Source organism: Numenius arquata, chromosome 8 (genome assembly GCF_964106895.1).
Source record: "Numenius arquata chromosome 8, bNumArq3.hap1.1, whole genome shotgun sequence".
In the NCBI taxonomy this organism is placed as follows: domain Eukaryota; kingdom Metazoa; phylum Chordata; class Aves; order Charadriiformes; family Scolopacidae; genus Numenius; species Numenius arquata.
Window position 1 is genome coordinate 31,472,194 of NC_133583.1, and position 18,090 is coordinate 31,490,283.

General features: G+C 41.3%; 1 protein-coding gene across 2 annotated transcripts in view; it reads left to right on the forward strand.

Annotated features, from left to right (window-relative positions):
• Nucleotides 1-3,450: 3,450 nt before the first annotated feature.
• The window catches only part of RASAL2 (RAS protein activator like 2), a 133,756-nt gene continuing 119,116 nt past the window's right edge, over nt 3,451-18,090 (forward strand). Inside the window, exon 1 of one of the 2 annotated variants that reach the window (XM_074151239.1) lies at nt 3,451-4,063. In XM_074151239.1, coding sequence (XP_074007340.1) covers nt 3,451-4,063 — 613 coding nt within the window. The remainder of the gene's footprint in view (nt 4,064-18,090) is intronic. The other variant, XM_074151240.1, reaches the window with a different exon arrangement.

Genomic DNA, 18,090 nt, shown 5'->3' on the forward strand with positions numbered 1-18,090 from the left:
ACTCGATGGCGTTGGAATTGTATGGCCAGAGGTTTTGTTTGGACATCATCTGTGCTATTGATGATGTATATAAGGAAGAAAGAGTCCAGTTTGACTCAAACCCAGGGTAAAATTTTTGAGCTAGCAATTTAAAAGAATTGTCTTATTTGTAGACTAAGCAAACTTGTGTATCAGCGATTTTTATGTCAATAAACATGCAAGCCTTGTATACCGTTTTTAGAAGCACTTTGAGAAAGGCCGTTTTACCCTCTGTAGGGTACACTGTGAAATCTCAGCTAAGTGAAGGCAGCTGGATAACTGTTTTCTTTGATCACAAAGTGCATTCGTCTGAGCAGTGGTAACATGAAATCAAAAGTGAAATCAAAAGTCAGAAGTAAAGACCCTTCTGAACATTATTCAAAAACTAAACTGTGACTTTGATGTTCCTGGGCTCCATGTTGGATGCTTATGGAAGCCTGACTTTTTCTGCATTGTTAATTCTGTACAGAATTGTGGTCCAACCCCTGGCCACACCAATAAAAATATTTTTAAGTAGAAGTTAACCCATAACTGGTTTTACACGTTGCTTCGTGCTGTAACTTGATACATGGCTAATTTTTCTGTGCGTTCCCATGCTGAAATGGGTGGTCTGTGGAAGTCAGTGACTGATGTCACGCAAGCATTATTGAGAAGGAGATGAAATGATCTTTCCATACAGTCAGTCCACAGGATGGTGGTGAAAAAGAGAACTAGGATGAGAGCAGTCCTGGTGATCGTATCTGTCCTCATGCTAAGACCAGTGTCTCGCCTAAAGATTCATTCTGTCCAAAGTGTTGTTGTGCTAAATCCCTGCTTCAGAATAACGTTGATGCAGCTGGTGTCATTCTCTGAGTTGAGTCATTGCTGTTGGTCATACCAAGCCCTCTGATGCAGCAGATAAGTGCTTTCAAAATGCTGTTTCAAAACATGGTTTGTATGAGTGCTTAGCTTGGTCATTATGTGTCAACAGGAGTTAGAAAGTGTGCTAGAAATCTACAGCAAGCAAATCCCGGGAGGACTTCAGCTACTGCACTGTCTGTCTCTGCCTTCTGTCCTCGCTTGCCCTTCTCGGCTCCCAAACCAAAAGTAAATGTGGGTGTGCTAGCAGAAACTTGTACAAGCAAGACTTGCAGAACTGACCAGAAACCTATCTCACATTCTCAGTTTTCTGTGCTGATTATGGCTTGTGCCATTAGAGTGAACCACATCGTCATCTCTCATATTTATTTATACTTATTTCTGAAGTTCCATAAAGCCTACTTGACCAGCCTGACTAATTGAAAGCATTTGTTCAAAGCACTACTGCCACATTAGTAGTAAAAGGCTCAAGAAGGAAAACAAAGACCTGTTCCTGAAAGAGATGGGTGATCTAGTAACAGCAGACCCAGTTAAAGGTGAGGTCCTCAAAGCTGCTTTTGCCTCAGCCTTCAGAAACAAGGACTCTCAGGCCTTTGTGCTTGGTGAAAGGGATCAAGAAGGAAAAAGCCCACCAGTAGTGGATGAAGGTCAAGTCAGGAATTACTTGAGAAGAGTTCAGCCCATGCAAGTCTGTGGGACCAGATGGCTGCACCAAAGGGTGATCAGCAATCCCTGCAGTCAAGAAACAGAAGACAAAAGGCAGCAAACAACTTTTTCCTGGTGAATTCTGTAGTTTTCACAAAGGGAGCACTTGTACCTCTGCCTGTGTTCATTGCTCTTCATGCCTCCTTGAGGACATCTTTGCTGTGGATGGAAATTGTAGCAGTTCTTGTTTAGATATGTTTTGTCATTTAAGACTCGTGCTCTGAGCATCATGACTTCCTACAGAGCACGGGAGTCAGCATCGTGATTTTTCATACAGAATTTGCATTGCAATGTCTGAGCTGTTCTTGCATCTGAGGTTATTTGTTGCAACTTCTTGAACACAGCAACTTTAGATAGTCACTTCTGTTGCTTCTAGTTGAAGAATGCAGCTTGCTACTGAATAAGGAAGTTGTTTCTCCGACGAGGGTCTTTGGGTGACTCCATCCCTGTTCTAGGGAGCAGCGATACCCTTTTCTATATATACACATAAGTAAGGAAGTTTTTGCATCTGCAGCTGTCAGGAATGTACTTTGGCTGACGATCGCAGTCTAGCTTGAAGGCAAGATCCCATAGTGGGTCAGTTAAGCTTTATTGGTCTGCCAGACCAGATTATCATTTTATTTAACCAGAGAAGTAGTTTTCATTGTCACTTGATTGCCAAGGGTCTGTCAGCATTTCCATTATAAACCCCTTATTTTCAGGGATTTGAGTAGACTTGAGATTTAAGTGTCCTGGTCTAAAACTTGGCAAGCGGGATCCAAGTTCACCAGCAGATATTTTCTTTATGAGATTTTTAAAATAGTCAGCTGTTTCTTAAATTGTAGAGAAGGCAAGGGTGTTTTTTTTTTTTCCCTCTTGGTTAAACAGATAGGACTATTTTTTCCATTTCACTTATTCCAACTAGATTTATAAAAATAAAACCCTATTCTGTTATTTAAAAGAAAAAGTAGGGGGAGGAAAATCTGCATGCTGTCCTGTTCCGTTTGCCAGAGGATCATGCCTCGAAACCTTCCCTTTGCTTTGGTCTGTGTTTGGTGAAGTCCCACCCACCCTCTCTGTCCCTTTTCTCCTCCCCTTTACTTATTTCCCTTTGGTGTATTTACACTGTCACTGGATTAAGCTGCAGTGTTTCTTCTCCTTACACTTTCTCCCCTTTGCCTTCCTCTCTGGGGCTTCCAGCGCTTGATTCTGATGAATCTGCCTGTTTTTACCTCTCTCTAAAAGGCAAATCTGAGGTATTCTTAAGTGATACAACATACCTCTGGTAAATATAAACTCTAGGAATCATCTTTGGTTTGTATGCTACTTTATACTTAATTATATATATATAGTTACATACTTTACTACTTAACTGAAGATCAGAATATGCATGACTGAATTGAGTATTGTGATTTTTTTTTTTTAGCACTTTCTGAGACTTTGCTGTGGCTCTAGAGCAAAGTAGTTTTGCATTCTTTTTTTTTTTTTTTTTTTTTTTTACCCAAATCTTTAATGTAGACTGAAAAAAGTGAAGTGTGATTGGTGCAGAACACCACTGTGGGTTTTCATGGCTGGGCTCTTTTAGTCATTTCCTGAAAGCTTGGTTCAGAAATGTGACAGTGCAGGAAGCGAGAGCCAGCAGAGCAAGGCTTAATGCGCTGTTAGAAGTTGGCTTGCTATAGGTGAGGGGACGTCCTTCTTGCTGAGATGTAGAAATACCTGGTTCTGGGATTGATGCTCAAGATCTTCAGAAAGAACCTCTGCTGTCTTGCAGTTCACAGCAGTGAACAAAGTGACTGGGGCTTTAAAATGGTGAGTGAGGAACTACAGCTATATGACTGTTAAGCAACGAGGAATGTAAGTTAAGAGCCGAAGTTCAAGGGGTGCAAAATGAATGCTTTCAAAAAGCACTATAGTCTCTCTCCCAGGACCTTCAGAAGATCATTGTCGGAACAAGATGCTGGCACTGCTGCCTTGAAGGACTATCATTGGTACCACCAAATGAAAAGCAAGAAGATGAATAAACAAATGAGTTCTGACCCAGGGAAACCTATTGGAGCATACAGGTGGCAGACACATCCTCGGCTTCCCTGGAGGATAAGCAAAAGAGAGGGCTCGTGCAGCTTGAAAGGGGAATGCAGTGATCCAAGTCTTGCCAAAAGTTCTGCAAGCGTGGATGCTACCAGTGCTGATGATCTCCACGAAGACCCAACGGAGGTGCTTTTCCAGGCAAGGTCTAGACCGTTTCGGGTTCCCTTCAACCGATCTCTCTCTGAACCTGTGCCACACGTTGGAAACAGGAATGCAAAGCCATTTCTGCAAGCTGTGCATTCTGTGGACTCTGAACAGCAAGGCTATTTCATCCGTGGCATTTTCTCCTCTCTCTCAAGTGGCCTTTCAAAGATAATGAGTCGGAAAGGAGAGCCTGGCAGCGAGTCAGTAAATGAAGGGAAGAGTGATGATAATCAAATTGATTCAAGTACAGGTAATGAACTCATTTTTGGTTTGTTCTACTTTTGTTTGTGTAGCAGGTGAGTATTAGTGTGACCTTTGAGACATAAAATAGTTGTTTAAATTGTTTTTTAACTTGGATTTTATTAACAAGACATTGGTAAGACTGTTATGCTATCTTAATTTTAAAAAGGCAACTGAAAAAGGGCCTTTCCTGATGAGGAAGTGGTGTGAGATGTTTTGGCACGTGCTTAATAACTCGGGAGGTCCCTTTAAAACAAGCATCATCTGGTGGAAGTGGTAGGTAGCATTTTGCTGTCAGATGCACCATGTGTGGTGTATACAGTCCTGCAAGCACGGTAGCCTCTGCAGCGTTGTAGTGCCCCAATTGAGATATCAAGCCTGCTACTGTAAATGAAGTACTAGGGAGAGAAAGAAATAAAGCTGCCTTTTAAAGAGTGTTCAAGACAGTGGAACAGATCTAGTTCCTCATACCAGATTCATCGTTTTGTAACCAACCAGCTAAGTTGATGTCTGCTCACTGGGAGATGCCAAGGACAGCAGTATTGCAAATGTTTAGCCAGCTGGGATTGAGGTCAGCAAGATGCCAGTCCAAGATTTCATTTAAATCTGCCCTGCTCTGACACCACTCACAAAGCAGAAAACAAAAGAGGGGAAAAGGGAGAAATTTGCCTTGTGTTCTCTCGGTCTCTCCTTTAACTCTCTAGTGGGCTACCCAGCCTGAAACAAGTAACTGATGAGGCTTTGAAAAAAACCCAAAGTTTAAATTTGTAATAAAAGCAAAAATAAACCTTCCTTTTCCGTAAAACCTCAGCACTTTCCAGAGTCCTCCAGATTATTGTATTAAAAGCCTGATAACATCTGGATCCAGTTGAGACTGCTGGACAAGCCATCAGTATTCAAAGAAACTCAGCTTAGTAGTAGTAGTAGTGAAAGAAGAATATAGTCAGTCTTTCAGTCACAGTGGAATGTCCCTTATGGGCTTATGTTTGCTACTGGAAGCAGTCACATTGCTTTAAAACAAAAAGGAGTGGCCAAAAAAAAAGAAATAAGGAGGACTATATCTGTTCAAACCTAGTTACATACATCACTGATTTGTGTTTTTCCAAGACCTTTCTCAACTGGAATTTGGCTTGATGGTGCTTGTTAAGTTGCATGGAATACATGAAAAAAAACCAAACAGAAGTAATAGAACTGCTTTTTTTTTTTTTTTTTTTTCTTTCTGTTGAAGGCTTCTCATTAAGGGGTTGGTTAGTTGGTTTGGTTGTTTCTCTCCTCTCTAGTCATTCACATGAGAAACAAAGATTTCTACTGCAGGCTCCCAACTGTTGAGACCTCCTCTCCTGGGAGACTGAAATACTATTGCAGACTGTTTGGGACAGTTTTTTTCTGTTTGGTCTCTTCTGCCCACCAATATGCATCAGCAAGCTATATTGGGAAGGTATTCTATGTGATTAAGCATTTTGGATTAAAATCTTGCAATATAGGAAGGGCAGAGCATGCTGTAGTTCCTCTTTTTCTTCTGTTCTGGTGTACTTTGATACGGAATGGTTCTCTCATAACGCCATGAGTATTGTTGGTCGACTAGGTTATTGGAATGCTTTGCTTTTAGCAGCGTGAAAAGTAAACAGAGGAAAAGGATTATTTGTGACAGGCCACCACTTGGTAAATACTTCTTGTCACTTATGGGACAATGACAGAGCCTTTTGGCTCTTTGGGGTCGGACAAACCTCTGTCTGATCCTGCCAAAACTGGTTTTGCAAAGAGAGTCACAGTTCAGGAACTGAGAGAAAAACAATGGGACTCTAGATTAAAAGTCAACTCTCTCGAGGGAGGAAGTTGTAGCCGGGAAGGTGTTTGAGGAAACAAGGTTGATGCAGTCACCTACAAAATTGCCTGAAACAGCCGGGTCCTGCTTGGGCTGCTGTTGCGGGACCACAGAGCTTTTGGTGGGAAGGACATCTCCATGGAGTTTCTTTTCAGCCTTCTCAAAGGTTCAGCCTCTGATCTTCAAGCAGATAACAGCTTAGGTTTAAGAGAACTAGTTCACCCTGTAAGACATGCAGCTATGTGGGGTGTATAGCCATAGAACAACAAACTGCTTTCCACGGACTTTATTTTTCCTTCAAGAGCTGCTCCTGCCAGAATTAGCTGGAGCTGCTGGGTAGAGTCTCCTGCCCAACACAGTGCTGTGGGCTGAGACCTGAGAAAACAGTGGCAAAACTTGTGAGCTCCTGGGGTTTAGATCTCAGGTCTGAGGGAAGTAACTTGTAAACAAAAGGGGTGAGAGAAATATATCTAGTCTGTCATGTTCTTCAACCGCAGTCTAGATGCTCAGAAGTGATAAATCTTCTGTCCTTCTTCCAAATACCACGAGTTTAGTTCCGGGGGTGGTGGTGGGGTGGTGTCATCAAATTGTCCACTGACAGTTTTGTTGCTTGGGCAGGCACAAGGTATCTTCCTATGCCTACAGTCCAGTCCTGCCTTCTGTTCAAGGAAAAATCCAAGAAAATGGATTCTGTTTTTCTTTCCAAGAAAGGCAGAATTTGGGAATCCTCAGGCAACTGAAGTCTGTGGTAAAAGTGCTTGGGCACTTTACTAGCCAAGAGATGGTATGAGACATAGGGTTTCTCCAAAGTATGCGAACAGTTTAACTTGGAAAAGCTTGATCAAAGGTCTCCCAGGATACATCTGTTTGGACAAAAATTCTTTTCACTATGGCAAGAAGGACACAAGAGGACCTTTTCTGTGTTATTAAATACACAGTGGGAGAGGCGTGCTTTGGAGTTCCACCAAGAGAACCTGGAGGCATGCTTTCTGTCCCCATTTTGCCCAAGGAGCCAAGCCCTTTACTTCCACAAGCTCACTTCATTAAAAGTATTTCCACTTTCCTGTGAAATACTTGCAGATTATCAACTTCTTAAAAGATTATCTTCCTTCCAACTCTTGCCTGGCCTCTTGTGTTTTGCTTCATCTCTACACCAGAATTGGAGAGGCTGGCTCATCTGTGTGGGTTTGTGTAGTGATCGGTGGAGGTTGCTTCTGGTCTCTGTAAGCACAGGGAAGAACAGTTCTTTTCTTCAAGAAATGGTTACCTCCCAAAAGAAGATCGGTTGTTTTTTTGGCAGCTTGAAGAGGGAAGTGGGATTTAAAAAGAGAAGGGGAAAAAAAAAAAAAAAAAACTGGATGAATATTTTCCAGTTGGTCTCACAGCCTGGGAAGTGTGTTCAGACGCTGCTTCATCGGTTCTTGGCTGTAGAAATCCCTCTTTGGTGATGAAAGGATGCTGAACCTCGGGAGAGTTGCCTCCTTTGGCTCTGCCCAGAGCTTTGGCCAGATGCAGAGGCTCCCTGACGCGTGTGGCGTGCTTTCCGCAACGTTACAGCACGGGTTTTAGGAGGAAGAGGACAGACGGAGGGGGGCGGTCAGTGGGAAGAGCAGAGCTCTTTCCCGTTGTGCTGCGTGGGTCACAGAATCATGAAATCACGGAATTGTCAGAGTTGGAAGGGACCTCTAGGGATCATCTAGTCCAACTCCCCTGATAAAGCAGGATTGCCCAGAGCACATTACTCAGGACTGCATCAAGGTGGGTCTTGAAAGTCTCCAGAGAAGGGTCTTCCCAGGAGAAGCCTGGGCTGAGTTTGGGTGTCAATGAAGTGCTTTTGGTGCATTATGTGTTGACTTCTAACCACCCCTAGAGCCAGGCATTTTGAACCAGCATTTAGATTGGCATATGCAAAGCCTGAAGGTAAAAGGGTTTATACTCGCTATTAAGTTATTATTTGTAGCTTAAGAAATCTAAGGACATTTTAATTTCTGGTAAACGTATCAGCTTGAGGAAGGAGAAATGTTCTGATAAACTTGTTGATCGCAAACATACCGTGATTTTGGTAGAAACAAGGAGGGAGCTGTGCAGACACAGCCTTAGATCCAAGGCTTGTAGGTGAGCTGCTGTACCTTTTTTATTATTTCTGAGTATTTCCAGTGACCCTTTAACACTGTTGAGAATGGGTTTGTGAGAGAGTTCTCAGATAACATTTATTTCACTGTTCCTTCTTATCTGGATCTCAGGGCAGTGCAAGTTACATTGTAGATCGATGACAAAATAATTCTTCAGTAGAATCAATTACTTATGTCTTCCCTGGGTTTCTCTGTTTTGGTTTGGGGCGGGGGGGAGAGGGTAAATACTGATTTCCTTTATTTAGCGTGTATTTAGCTTTGACAGTTGCTCTCTTGTTACAATTTTTACAAAGACACTACTTCAGAATTATTTCTTTCTCTTTCTTCACCTGGATAAAGGTATGTTTCTTCAGTCTTTTAATTTCGATTTCATGCTTTAATTCATTTTATAGAGTTTTTTATGCCTAGAGTGAAAGAATATATTATATCCTTGCTTTTCTGGAATTGATTTTGGTTCTTTTATAATTCACTAAGGTTATTCAAACTCTATGCTCTTTTAAATATCTTTACAGTCTAGATTCATTAAATTCTATTTCTTGTGATTCATTAAATTCTATTTCTTATATCTTTTCATATAAACTTATTTAGAGTTTTGTATTTTCACATTTATAACTCAAATTAAAGCTGAGGCAGTTGCACATTCAGTTTCTTTCAGCGATTTCCAAAATACAAAACTGTTTTTTCCTGTCTGAGAGGAGAATTTAGTATTTATTACTCACTGGAGCAACTTTTTTATTTTCATGTTTTTAAAACCAGTTTCTCATTTTAGAAGTCCTTCTACTGACTCATGTTCCTCCACCCCCAAATCTCTTTTGCTCTTAAGTAGTTTATTTTTGGTGGGGTTTTTATTGGGGAACCTTAGCACAATTGAGCTTATTCTGTAATTCATGTGTTCATTTAAGTGCTGTGCAAATGTCAGTTTACAAGCCTTCTGCTACGATCCCCTATGGTTCGTTGCAAGGTGTAGTCTTAATGTTAAAACTCATTCACCTGTAATTGTCAGAACAGATTCGAGATAGCTGCTTATACCCAATACCTACGTTGCATTAAAATTACTGTAGTTTTTTGAGGAGTTACAACTATGAAAGTAACATGTTGCAGTCCAGTATCAGTCTGCCTCTTTAAACTCTAGTGTGACTTTGTGGTAGTAAGTATTGTGTTACATGGTATATTAAAAATTAGAGGGGGATGGGGATGCACTGGGGAGTGTTTCTGGCATTTGACAGCTTTGAGTATCACTTAAACACCCTGCATCCCAAAGTTTGTTTTTTTGGTGTTTTTTTTGCTGGTGAGCCATGCCTGGTTCATCCCAAGTGTTGTAACATTTAATGTGGGCAATAGGCTAATACTATTCAACTGAATATTTATGAACACAATACAAAATAATTACCCATAATATCTGAAGCTAATAAAATTACGCCTATCTGGTTTTAATTACACTTAACAAGTGATGTCTCTAAGCAGGTAGTTGTGTTCATTTCAGTGCTGACGGTTGTTTTTCATTTCTTTAATCCCCAGACTGTTTTGTCTGCATCCAAAAATTATCATTCAGCGGGATGAATGAGGACATTTATATTTGTAAGAGCTATTTTCTGACTCATGAAATCACAGCAAGTGAATGGCAGTGTCTTGCATTCCAGGTTGCTTTTTGTTGGTTTTGTGGTCCATATCCGTGGGACTGTTGGGATGTTGTACTTTACGCTGCTTGTGCAGAGGAGGCTGACAGCTGGTGCATGCAAGAATATTATCTGTGATTACCTTGATCATGAGAAATTATTGCATGGGAATTATCTGAGGAGAGGGTAATTGTGTCCTAGAGACGTCTTGCCTCCTGTATTTTCTTTGCAGGGAGATAGGGGTTTGAAGAGATGCAGCTTTCTTAGAGGCAGCCAAGAGTGAAAGTGCGGAGATTAGGAGAAAGGGCTCCCAGTGAAGTAAAGATTTGAGGTTTTGGTGGGAGAAGCTTTTCCTTTGATAACAGGCCAGACCGGGTCGAGAGGAAGTGGCTGAAGGAGGAAAAACAGTCTTTGCTTTCCAGAGGAGGAGCTATGTCTGGAGCATTTGGATTTGGAGTCTTTGGCAGAGCTTCGTGTTTCAACTGTTGAGTCTCTGGAAAGAGAAACTTCAGCTGTGAGACCCAACGCTGCAGGATCCTCTGGACGGCAGTGAGATGCTTGTGGTCTAAGGGGTGTCTGCAGCATGTCAGCACCTACCCCACAGCTCAGGAGGGCAGCTGGTCGTTGCCCTTTCCCTTGAGGGGTAAGTGAGCCCAGGCTTAGGAAGTATGAAAGAAACTGTGTTAGACTTTTCTCAAAATTCTGTATACTTCTGAAAGACAGGCCTTAAGCGCCCTGTCGGCAGCGTGCAGAAAGGGGAACTCTACCCAGCGGTTCAGCTATCCGGGAAAGCTGAGTCCCTGCTAAGCTTATTCAACACTGGACGTGGGAATCTTAACTCTTGTAGACGCGTACATTTAGAGCCTGTAGCAAGAGGGTAAGTTCTGCCGTGGTAAAGTTTTCTTCAGGCAAAGCTCCCTGGTTTGCATTTCCACAAATGCTGCCTGAAATGGAACTTGGCGCGAGATGAAAATTGCCTGTATGCTTACACAACGAGTGCTTCCTAGGCAAGTTGACCCTTTTTTCCTTAAAATAACAAACCCAAAGGAAAGTATTTGGGTTTTAGGTCTTTGTTTTTTTTCCAAATAATGAATGGTGTAGATTTGTAATGCTAACAGTATGTGATTTAGGACTCAAAGCAATGGCATTTAGAAATAAACAAACATGTACAAGATTATCTCAGTGTCCTTATTTATACTATTGCTCTACTGTAGAGTTACTCGATCGCTTCCTTTAACTAATTAACTTGTATTATCATTTAGCCTTATGCTTTCTGTGGTGATACTTTCTCTGTGGTAGTTACTCAAGAGACTCTTTAGACTCTTCTGAAATAAATACTTCATAATCCTGTAAAACATCACTTGTTTAAAAGAAGCTGTTTATGTAAACAACAGGCGAGTGCATGAAACTCTTGACATGTTAGCATTGAAACCAACTGTCCCCTGCGTGGTTTTGTTCTTACTGTGAGGAAGGCTGAAGCTAGACATCTGCTCTTCTGTGGGCGGGAGAGCTTTTTACAAGCTACAGGACCACTTGTTCAAGTCAAGTTAAAAAATATTTTGTACAGAGGAGGTGAAAAAAAAAAATATTACTGAAATAGCTAGTTTCTCAAAGAAGCTTATATTTTAGAGAGGAGGCAGTCTCTGTCTTTATTCCTTATAGGGAATATGCTGATCATTTTAATGTGTGCATTTAGTATAGGAGCATCCTTCTCAAAAACCACTTGTCTGAAAACTGGTGCAGAGAGAAGCCAGATTGAGTGGCATGTGAGAACAGGTAGGGAGCAAACACACTTTTCCAGCTCAAATGCATGCATTTCTGTCAGCTATTGCCACACATCACTATTGATGCTGTCTATAGGTTTGAGACCTAGAGGATCAGAGTTCTGTGTTGGTTTAATAGTTTCTTGTCTTTGTATAAGGTTTGAATTCTAGTTCTGGAGATTTGTTTATTTTTCAAAGCTGTCTGATTCTCCTCATCCTCTGTCTCCCCTCATCACACACAAATCCCTCTTTCTGTAGAGTGGAATGCAAGAAAGTACACTGCCAAGTCCAATGGCAAGTTGTAAGCAGACCTATTTATTCATTTTATGTCTGACTTTAGCTTGTTTTGCATGTTTTATAGGAACAGAATCATTTTCCTTTATCCCATACTTGAAATATTCCTGAGTAATAACCTTAAAGTCTTCAGAAATTATTGCATGCTTCTGTGATGATATGGTCTTCTAGCTGCATTTCACTTGTCCTCAGCTAAGTTGCTGTATATTTTCTTCTACTTACACCTATGGGTTTACAGTGCGTTTTCATAGAAAAAATAAATGCTCTTTTAGTGTAGTCACTTTTAAGAGCAGTTTTCTCCTAACAGTCATTTAGTGACACAGACGCTTTGGCAAGTGGTTTTGATAAATTACTACAGAAAAATCTGCCAAACTTTAAATTCTTGTGGTGTGTCTCCATCTACCTTATAACTCCGGTTAGCTCTGGCTGCGCTGGTACATGAGAAGAGACTTTGTCAGCAGCATCTCTCCAGGTAGTGCCACTGAACGAGCTGCATGTGAGGGGAAAAGGTAAATACGCAGATCTGAATGGCTCCCAGTTGCCTACACTCATCTCCACTCAAGCAACGTTTTTTTTACATTACTGATCAAGTATATTGGCTGTGTCCTGTATAAATAGCTCGTCTTAGTAACCATTTCCTCTGTGAGCTTTATTAAGCAATGAAGACCTGTGTGCTTAATATACTAAGAAGCTACCGTTTTCAGGCTGGGGTTGCTGAGTGCACGGTGCTTAGCAAGGGCTGGCCTCTGGCTGCGGTGTGGTTGGTGGTAGGTTTCCTGTCAGCCCTCCTGAAGCTTGACAAAACGACGAGTGTTCAGGCCACCAATGTCTTGAAATGACACAATCTTCCTTTACTGAGGTAGTGCTAAATGATACTGAGACTTATTCTTATGGAAAACAGGATGAAGTTCTGAAAAGGAACGGGAAAGGAAGGGATAATTGTTCAGAGCCTGCTGCAACGGAGCCAAATCATTTGTTTCGATGTTGGTTTTCACGATTTCTGACCATGACTTCCACCCCCACTTGCATGCGTCACTGTCACATGAAGATTTGACTCTTATCTACCATGTCTCAATGTTAGAGAAGAGCTGTGTCAGTAAAATCCAGAAGACTTGTAGAAAGCATAGGGCACCTAGGAAAGCGGTGAATACTCTGGCAGGGTGGGAATTGAGGAGGCCCTGGGGTTGGGCATTAAGAGGTTTATATATCTTTTACTATTAAAACATAATCTAAGGGAAATTGCTGAGCTAGTGGCTGTGCTATGTCAGAAAAGTCAGTGGGATAGCAGTGTACGTAATTAATAACAGGGAAAGAGCAAAGCAACATACATCAATAAAAGATGGTGCAAAATTGTCTTTATCTTGATCCTGCAGAGACAAATTCTTTACATGTCCAAAATTAGGCTGGTGCCCTCCTACATGCTGGTTGGGTACCGGTGAGCACAAGCCAGGGTTGGGCAGCTCAGGAGAAGCTGAGATGGGCAGCCCTGCGCTGCCAATAACCAGGCACCTCAACTCTGGCACTGCCCCGTGCTTCTTCCAGACTGGGCTGGCTCCTGTGCCGATCTAGTACTACTAATGACTTTTTTTCCCCTCTCCCCGTGCAGATACCTGCTGGCTGCAGCCACTGTTTTAGCTGTGCTACCAAGGTAGTTTTTAGCTGGCTTATCCGCAGCAGCAGGCAGCTCAATGCAGGTTGCCTCAAAACCTGCCTGAGGAGCTCGTTATAATGACAGGTCATTAGCTCCTGCTTAGATATACTCTAATAGCTCCAAAAGGGGAAAACTTCTTCTTTACAAGAACTACCTTTTTCCTTCTTCGTTGCGGAGTTTCTTCTGAGCTTTCTGTGAATGCTACATGTCTATGAACAGAAGCGAAGGCCCTTGAATATAATTGTAAAATGCCATTGGGTTTGCGTGGGGGGAGTTGTACGTGTAGAGCAGGAGTTTTGAGTTACTTTAGCAAAAGACATGAATGGCTCAAATGTACTAACTGAGAAATTTGTGTTTGTGCAGCAACCAAAACAATTTATTGCGTGCATGTGTAACATCTTGAATTTGATGGATGCTAGCTTTACGACAGCCTAGCTGCGCTGTGCAGCATATGTGCCCAAGCATCTGACACCTTCCTACTGTTCCTGTGGAAACTATAATTTCTAACTCCAGACTTGTGTGTCCCTGAAACAGGTTTTGGTTTGGTTTTTTTTTTTTTCTGCTGAGGCAAAAGGGGACAAAGTCTGCAGATGAGAAAGAAATACTCCTGTGCAGTAGGAACCCAGCTGGTGCACTGACTCTATTTGATTTACATGGTTGTGCTTGATGGGGAATCACATGCTCAAATGGATGTAGATGCATTTATTTTAACGGTGAAGCTCCAGGTAGGCATGTTATAAATGAACTTAGACATATGAACCTAATGGAGACCTATCCTGAGAAATTGAAACTCTAGAATACAAGGGGAAGAAAAACATCCTACTGAGTCATGTGTTTCTGAATCGTCAAGTATGTGGAGGGGAAAAAAGCCTCATCAGACTCCCTCCCTGCCCCCAACAGGCCTAGGCTGAATTGAAAACACATATAGCAATCTCTACTCTGAATGACTTCTGCATGGCTATATAATTTCAAAGAGAAATGCTTTCAGAGTGATGATAGGTTTTGTCTACATCTGTAATGTCTCGTTTGTCTTTGGATACCCAACAGCCTTTGCTTTGTTTATTCAGAGATGAGCAGACATGAAACTGAATGTCCTTTTCAATGATCAGTGTAAATCAATGTGAAAAATGCAGGTCATTATAAAATGTATACACATATATATATTTAGCAAGGTTTACTAGACTGATTGCTCCTAAACCTAGAGCTTGACTCCTCTTGTGTGCAGGGAATTCACAAAGAGGCAGTCATAGCCCAGGGACAGTGAAGTGTGGTCACTGATGGATAAAATAAAATTCAAGCCTGTTTGCATTTTAATGGATTTTAATCGCAGGAGAGTTTGGGAGAGAAAAAAACAGATTATTGTTTTTTCTTTTCAACATCATTGCATCTGATTGCTTCAGGGCTAGCAAAACTGTTCCCAGGTACCAAGATATCATTGTCAGTTCTCGTCTTGTTGTTAAAAGAGTCTTTTACAAAGACAGGGGATGTGCATGATCATCATTAGTCACTGAGAGCAAAACAAATAGTACTGGTTTGTAGATGTGGTGAGGAAAGCAGAGCTTAAAGCTTTTGGCAAACTAAGTAGTAAGGAGGAAATGAACAAGATGCCATGCATGGTTTTTATCACTAGAGATTTACTAAAATAAGTTTGACATCCATCAGGGGTTGGGGGGTAGGGTACCAGCCCGCTCTAATGATGTGGAAGCAGCACAGTCTGTCTTCAACAAACTAAAACTCTTGAGGAAAGGGAGTTGTCCCTTAATCTTTTGCTCTTTGGTGCTGCCTCTCATCTGTTTGTCATTTCTGCTGTCTGTGACAAGATATTCACGCACATTTTAAATGTTCTTGCTTTGTACTTCTAGCGTGGACTAGCACTGCCTGATTCACCGCTCCCTCCTGCTGCCTGTGCTGCTGCAGCCTCGTTCATGCTTTATTGGCTGCTGCTGCTTTCATCTGAAACTCCATTCCCTGTGGATAATATTGGGTGGAATTTATCCCCGAACCCCCAGAAATAATTTTTGTTCAATAACCCCACTGCAAACAACTAAGCAGGGTCTTTTGTGATAATGCTATCACTTGGAAAAAAAAATAATCCGGGGGGGGGGGGAGCAGAGGATGTTTAAAATGCCAAAGTATTTTATAATGGGCAGAAAATAGAGAACCTCAGGTTTTTTGTCCTGTATTTTCTTTTGTTATATCACTAAGTGGATGTTTGTGTCTGTTTATACTCTGGTTTCGTGTGTGTTTTGAAATCTTATTGTACTCAGTGGTGGAAAATTGGCTGCTTAAGTAAAGGCATGTTAAGGACAGCTATCTACAGTAGCTGGAAGGAAATGCTTCTCAAATGTATTGTCCAAGTTGGTTCTAGTTAATAGTCTCTTGGGTACGTGAACTTTCCTTACCTTCTCCACCCATCTTCTGGCAGCAAACGGAATTCTTAGTATTTCAATTTAAAAATAAATACATTAATAAAAAACTGCTGCCCCTGTGAATTGTTTCCCAATAGGAGTGAAATGAATTTAAGTAATAATTCATAAAATCACTTGTGTGGGTTGATTACTCCTACTGGGGGGGAACCCCACGAAACAGTAACATAAAGCCAAATATCTTCAAACTGGATGAAAATTATATTTGTATAAAGATCCCCCTCTCCCTTTCTTCCTGGTCTGGCTGGATTTACTGTTACAAAATGCAGTTGCACAGCAGGACTGCTAATTAGATGTTATCAGGTCTGTTTCTGCAAGGTTGTGACCTATAAATTTCTGTTTAGCATTGCTGTAGGAAAGACATTTTCTCTCCGCTGGTTATTTATCCTTATTAGGTTCATTTGTTCTCCTTCTAGGATTTTGGAGATGATCACCTGTGGCTTTACCTTTCTTATAGAAGAAGGTTTGGGGGCTGAAAGGGCTTCGTGATGTCAGTTTGGAAAACATATGGCTGGGAAAACATTTGGGAACAATTGCAAGTTTGCGCTTAGAGGATTTGTGGCATTACCACTAAGCATCAGAGAAATCACATTAAAAAACAGCGTAGTGAATAACAAAAGCTTTAGACCTCACAAGCTTTATATTTTACAGGTTTTGGGGAGCCTAGCAGGAGTAAAGGAGGAAAAACTAAGTAGGTGTGGTCTTTAGGGTGGAGGGTGTTTGGGGTGAGGATGTGGGCTTGCCTTTATTCTTCATAGCCTAGCTTACTGGAGAGAGAAGGAAATATATTAAGTAGAGGGAAAACCCAGTTGAAGAATACATGAAATACTGCACCCTAGCTACAGATCCTTTTAATTAGCTAGCCCATCATCAAAGCGTACGTTAATCACGCTTATTTAGGTTTGCCAAAAGTATATTAAACCTGCTCCACCTGTTTTGGTCGTATCTCGGGAGCCTTGATGTCAGCATGGCTAAGATGTCCAAACCAAGCTGCCCTACAAGAATGGATTTCCCCTGACACAGTTTTAACTTAGCGCTTGCAATTTCTCTGCCCTGGCACTGTTATTTCTTCCCATGTTGCCTCTTTCTTTCACAGATATTTGCCTTCAGCATCATATAGAGTAGGCAAGAAGAAAGAAACCACCTGTTATATTCTGAAATTTCAGAAGAGAATTGAGCTTTGACTTGCAAATGTTTAGATCATGTGTCAATAAGGAGGGCAAAGCGCTCTGAGCCAGAATGCTCCTGAGCCTTCATCTGAGCCAGCAACTCAGGCCACATTGGTGGCAACCTCCTTATACTTAACCAAAGCAGATTTTTCTCCTGAAGCCAGTTTCCCTAAAAACGGATACAATATGTAGGTTAAATTACAAAGGGAAACTAACCTCATATAACCTTTAACTAAAGGTTAAACAGTAGAGCTGTTAAAAGAGGTATTACAGGTCGTTACCTCGCTGTACTGGATTAAATGTGGGATTCGGATTATTTGCAATAAGACATCTCTTTGCATAAATCTAAATATGGCTCAGAATCCCCATTGCATTTATGTAACATCCGGTCTCCTTCCTCTGAAGTTTTGTGTCTGAACCATCTTTAAAGGATGAAAAAAAAAGTCCAGTCCTTTGTATATTAGCATTGCATTACTGAAATGCATGAAGACTTTTCAGATTCTAGGGAGAAAAAGGGAATGAGGAGCGTTCTGGTGCTTTTGTATGGGGCTTTGTTTTTAAGTAGGTCAAATCAACGAATTGGTGTGTAATAGCTGGTTCCAGGTTCTTCTGAAAACGTTCTGAAGATGCCAGAAGGAAGACAGTGGGTCTTTTTAAATAGCATGGGGAGTACTGGAGGGCTTCTTTTACATTATATTTGAATCCCTGGAGATGGTCCCTTACCTAAGTCATTTGTTTTAAGTGGTTAAAATAAGAAAGCTAAGTTTAGCCTGTGTGCCTGAGTGGCCTGGATAATATGGGGAAAAAAAATGCACATCGTTGTAGTAGATTTTAGTGTCCTGTGAACTCTTCCTTTGGAAAAGGGAATAAACTTATCTGTTTTGAGACATCAGTGGTGGTCCCAACTCCTATATTCTCTCTTCCCAAAAGTCTGTTGAGGCAAAAAAACCCCCAAACCTTAAAAAAAAAAAAAAGCACCTAATTGCTTGAGTGTACAGTCGGGTTTCAAGAAATGTGCAGGTTGAAAATAGCTAGAAGAGCACAGCAGCAACAGGCTGTGCAGTGGTGGCAGGGTGACCGAGCATTTAAAACCCCTAGGTGTGGGAGAGCTTCACATGAGAGCTTTGTGATTATTTTTTTTTTTTTTTACTCTTTATTTTTCCTTTATTCTTCTCTCAT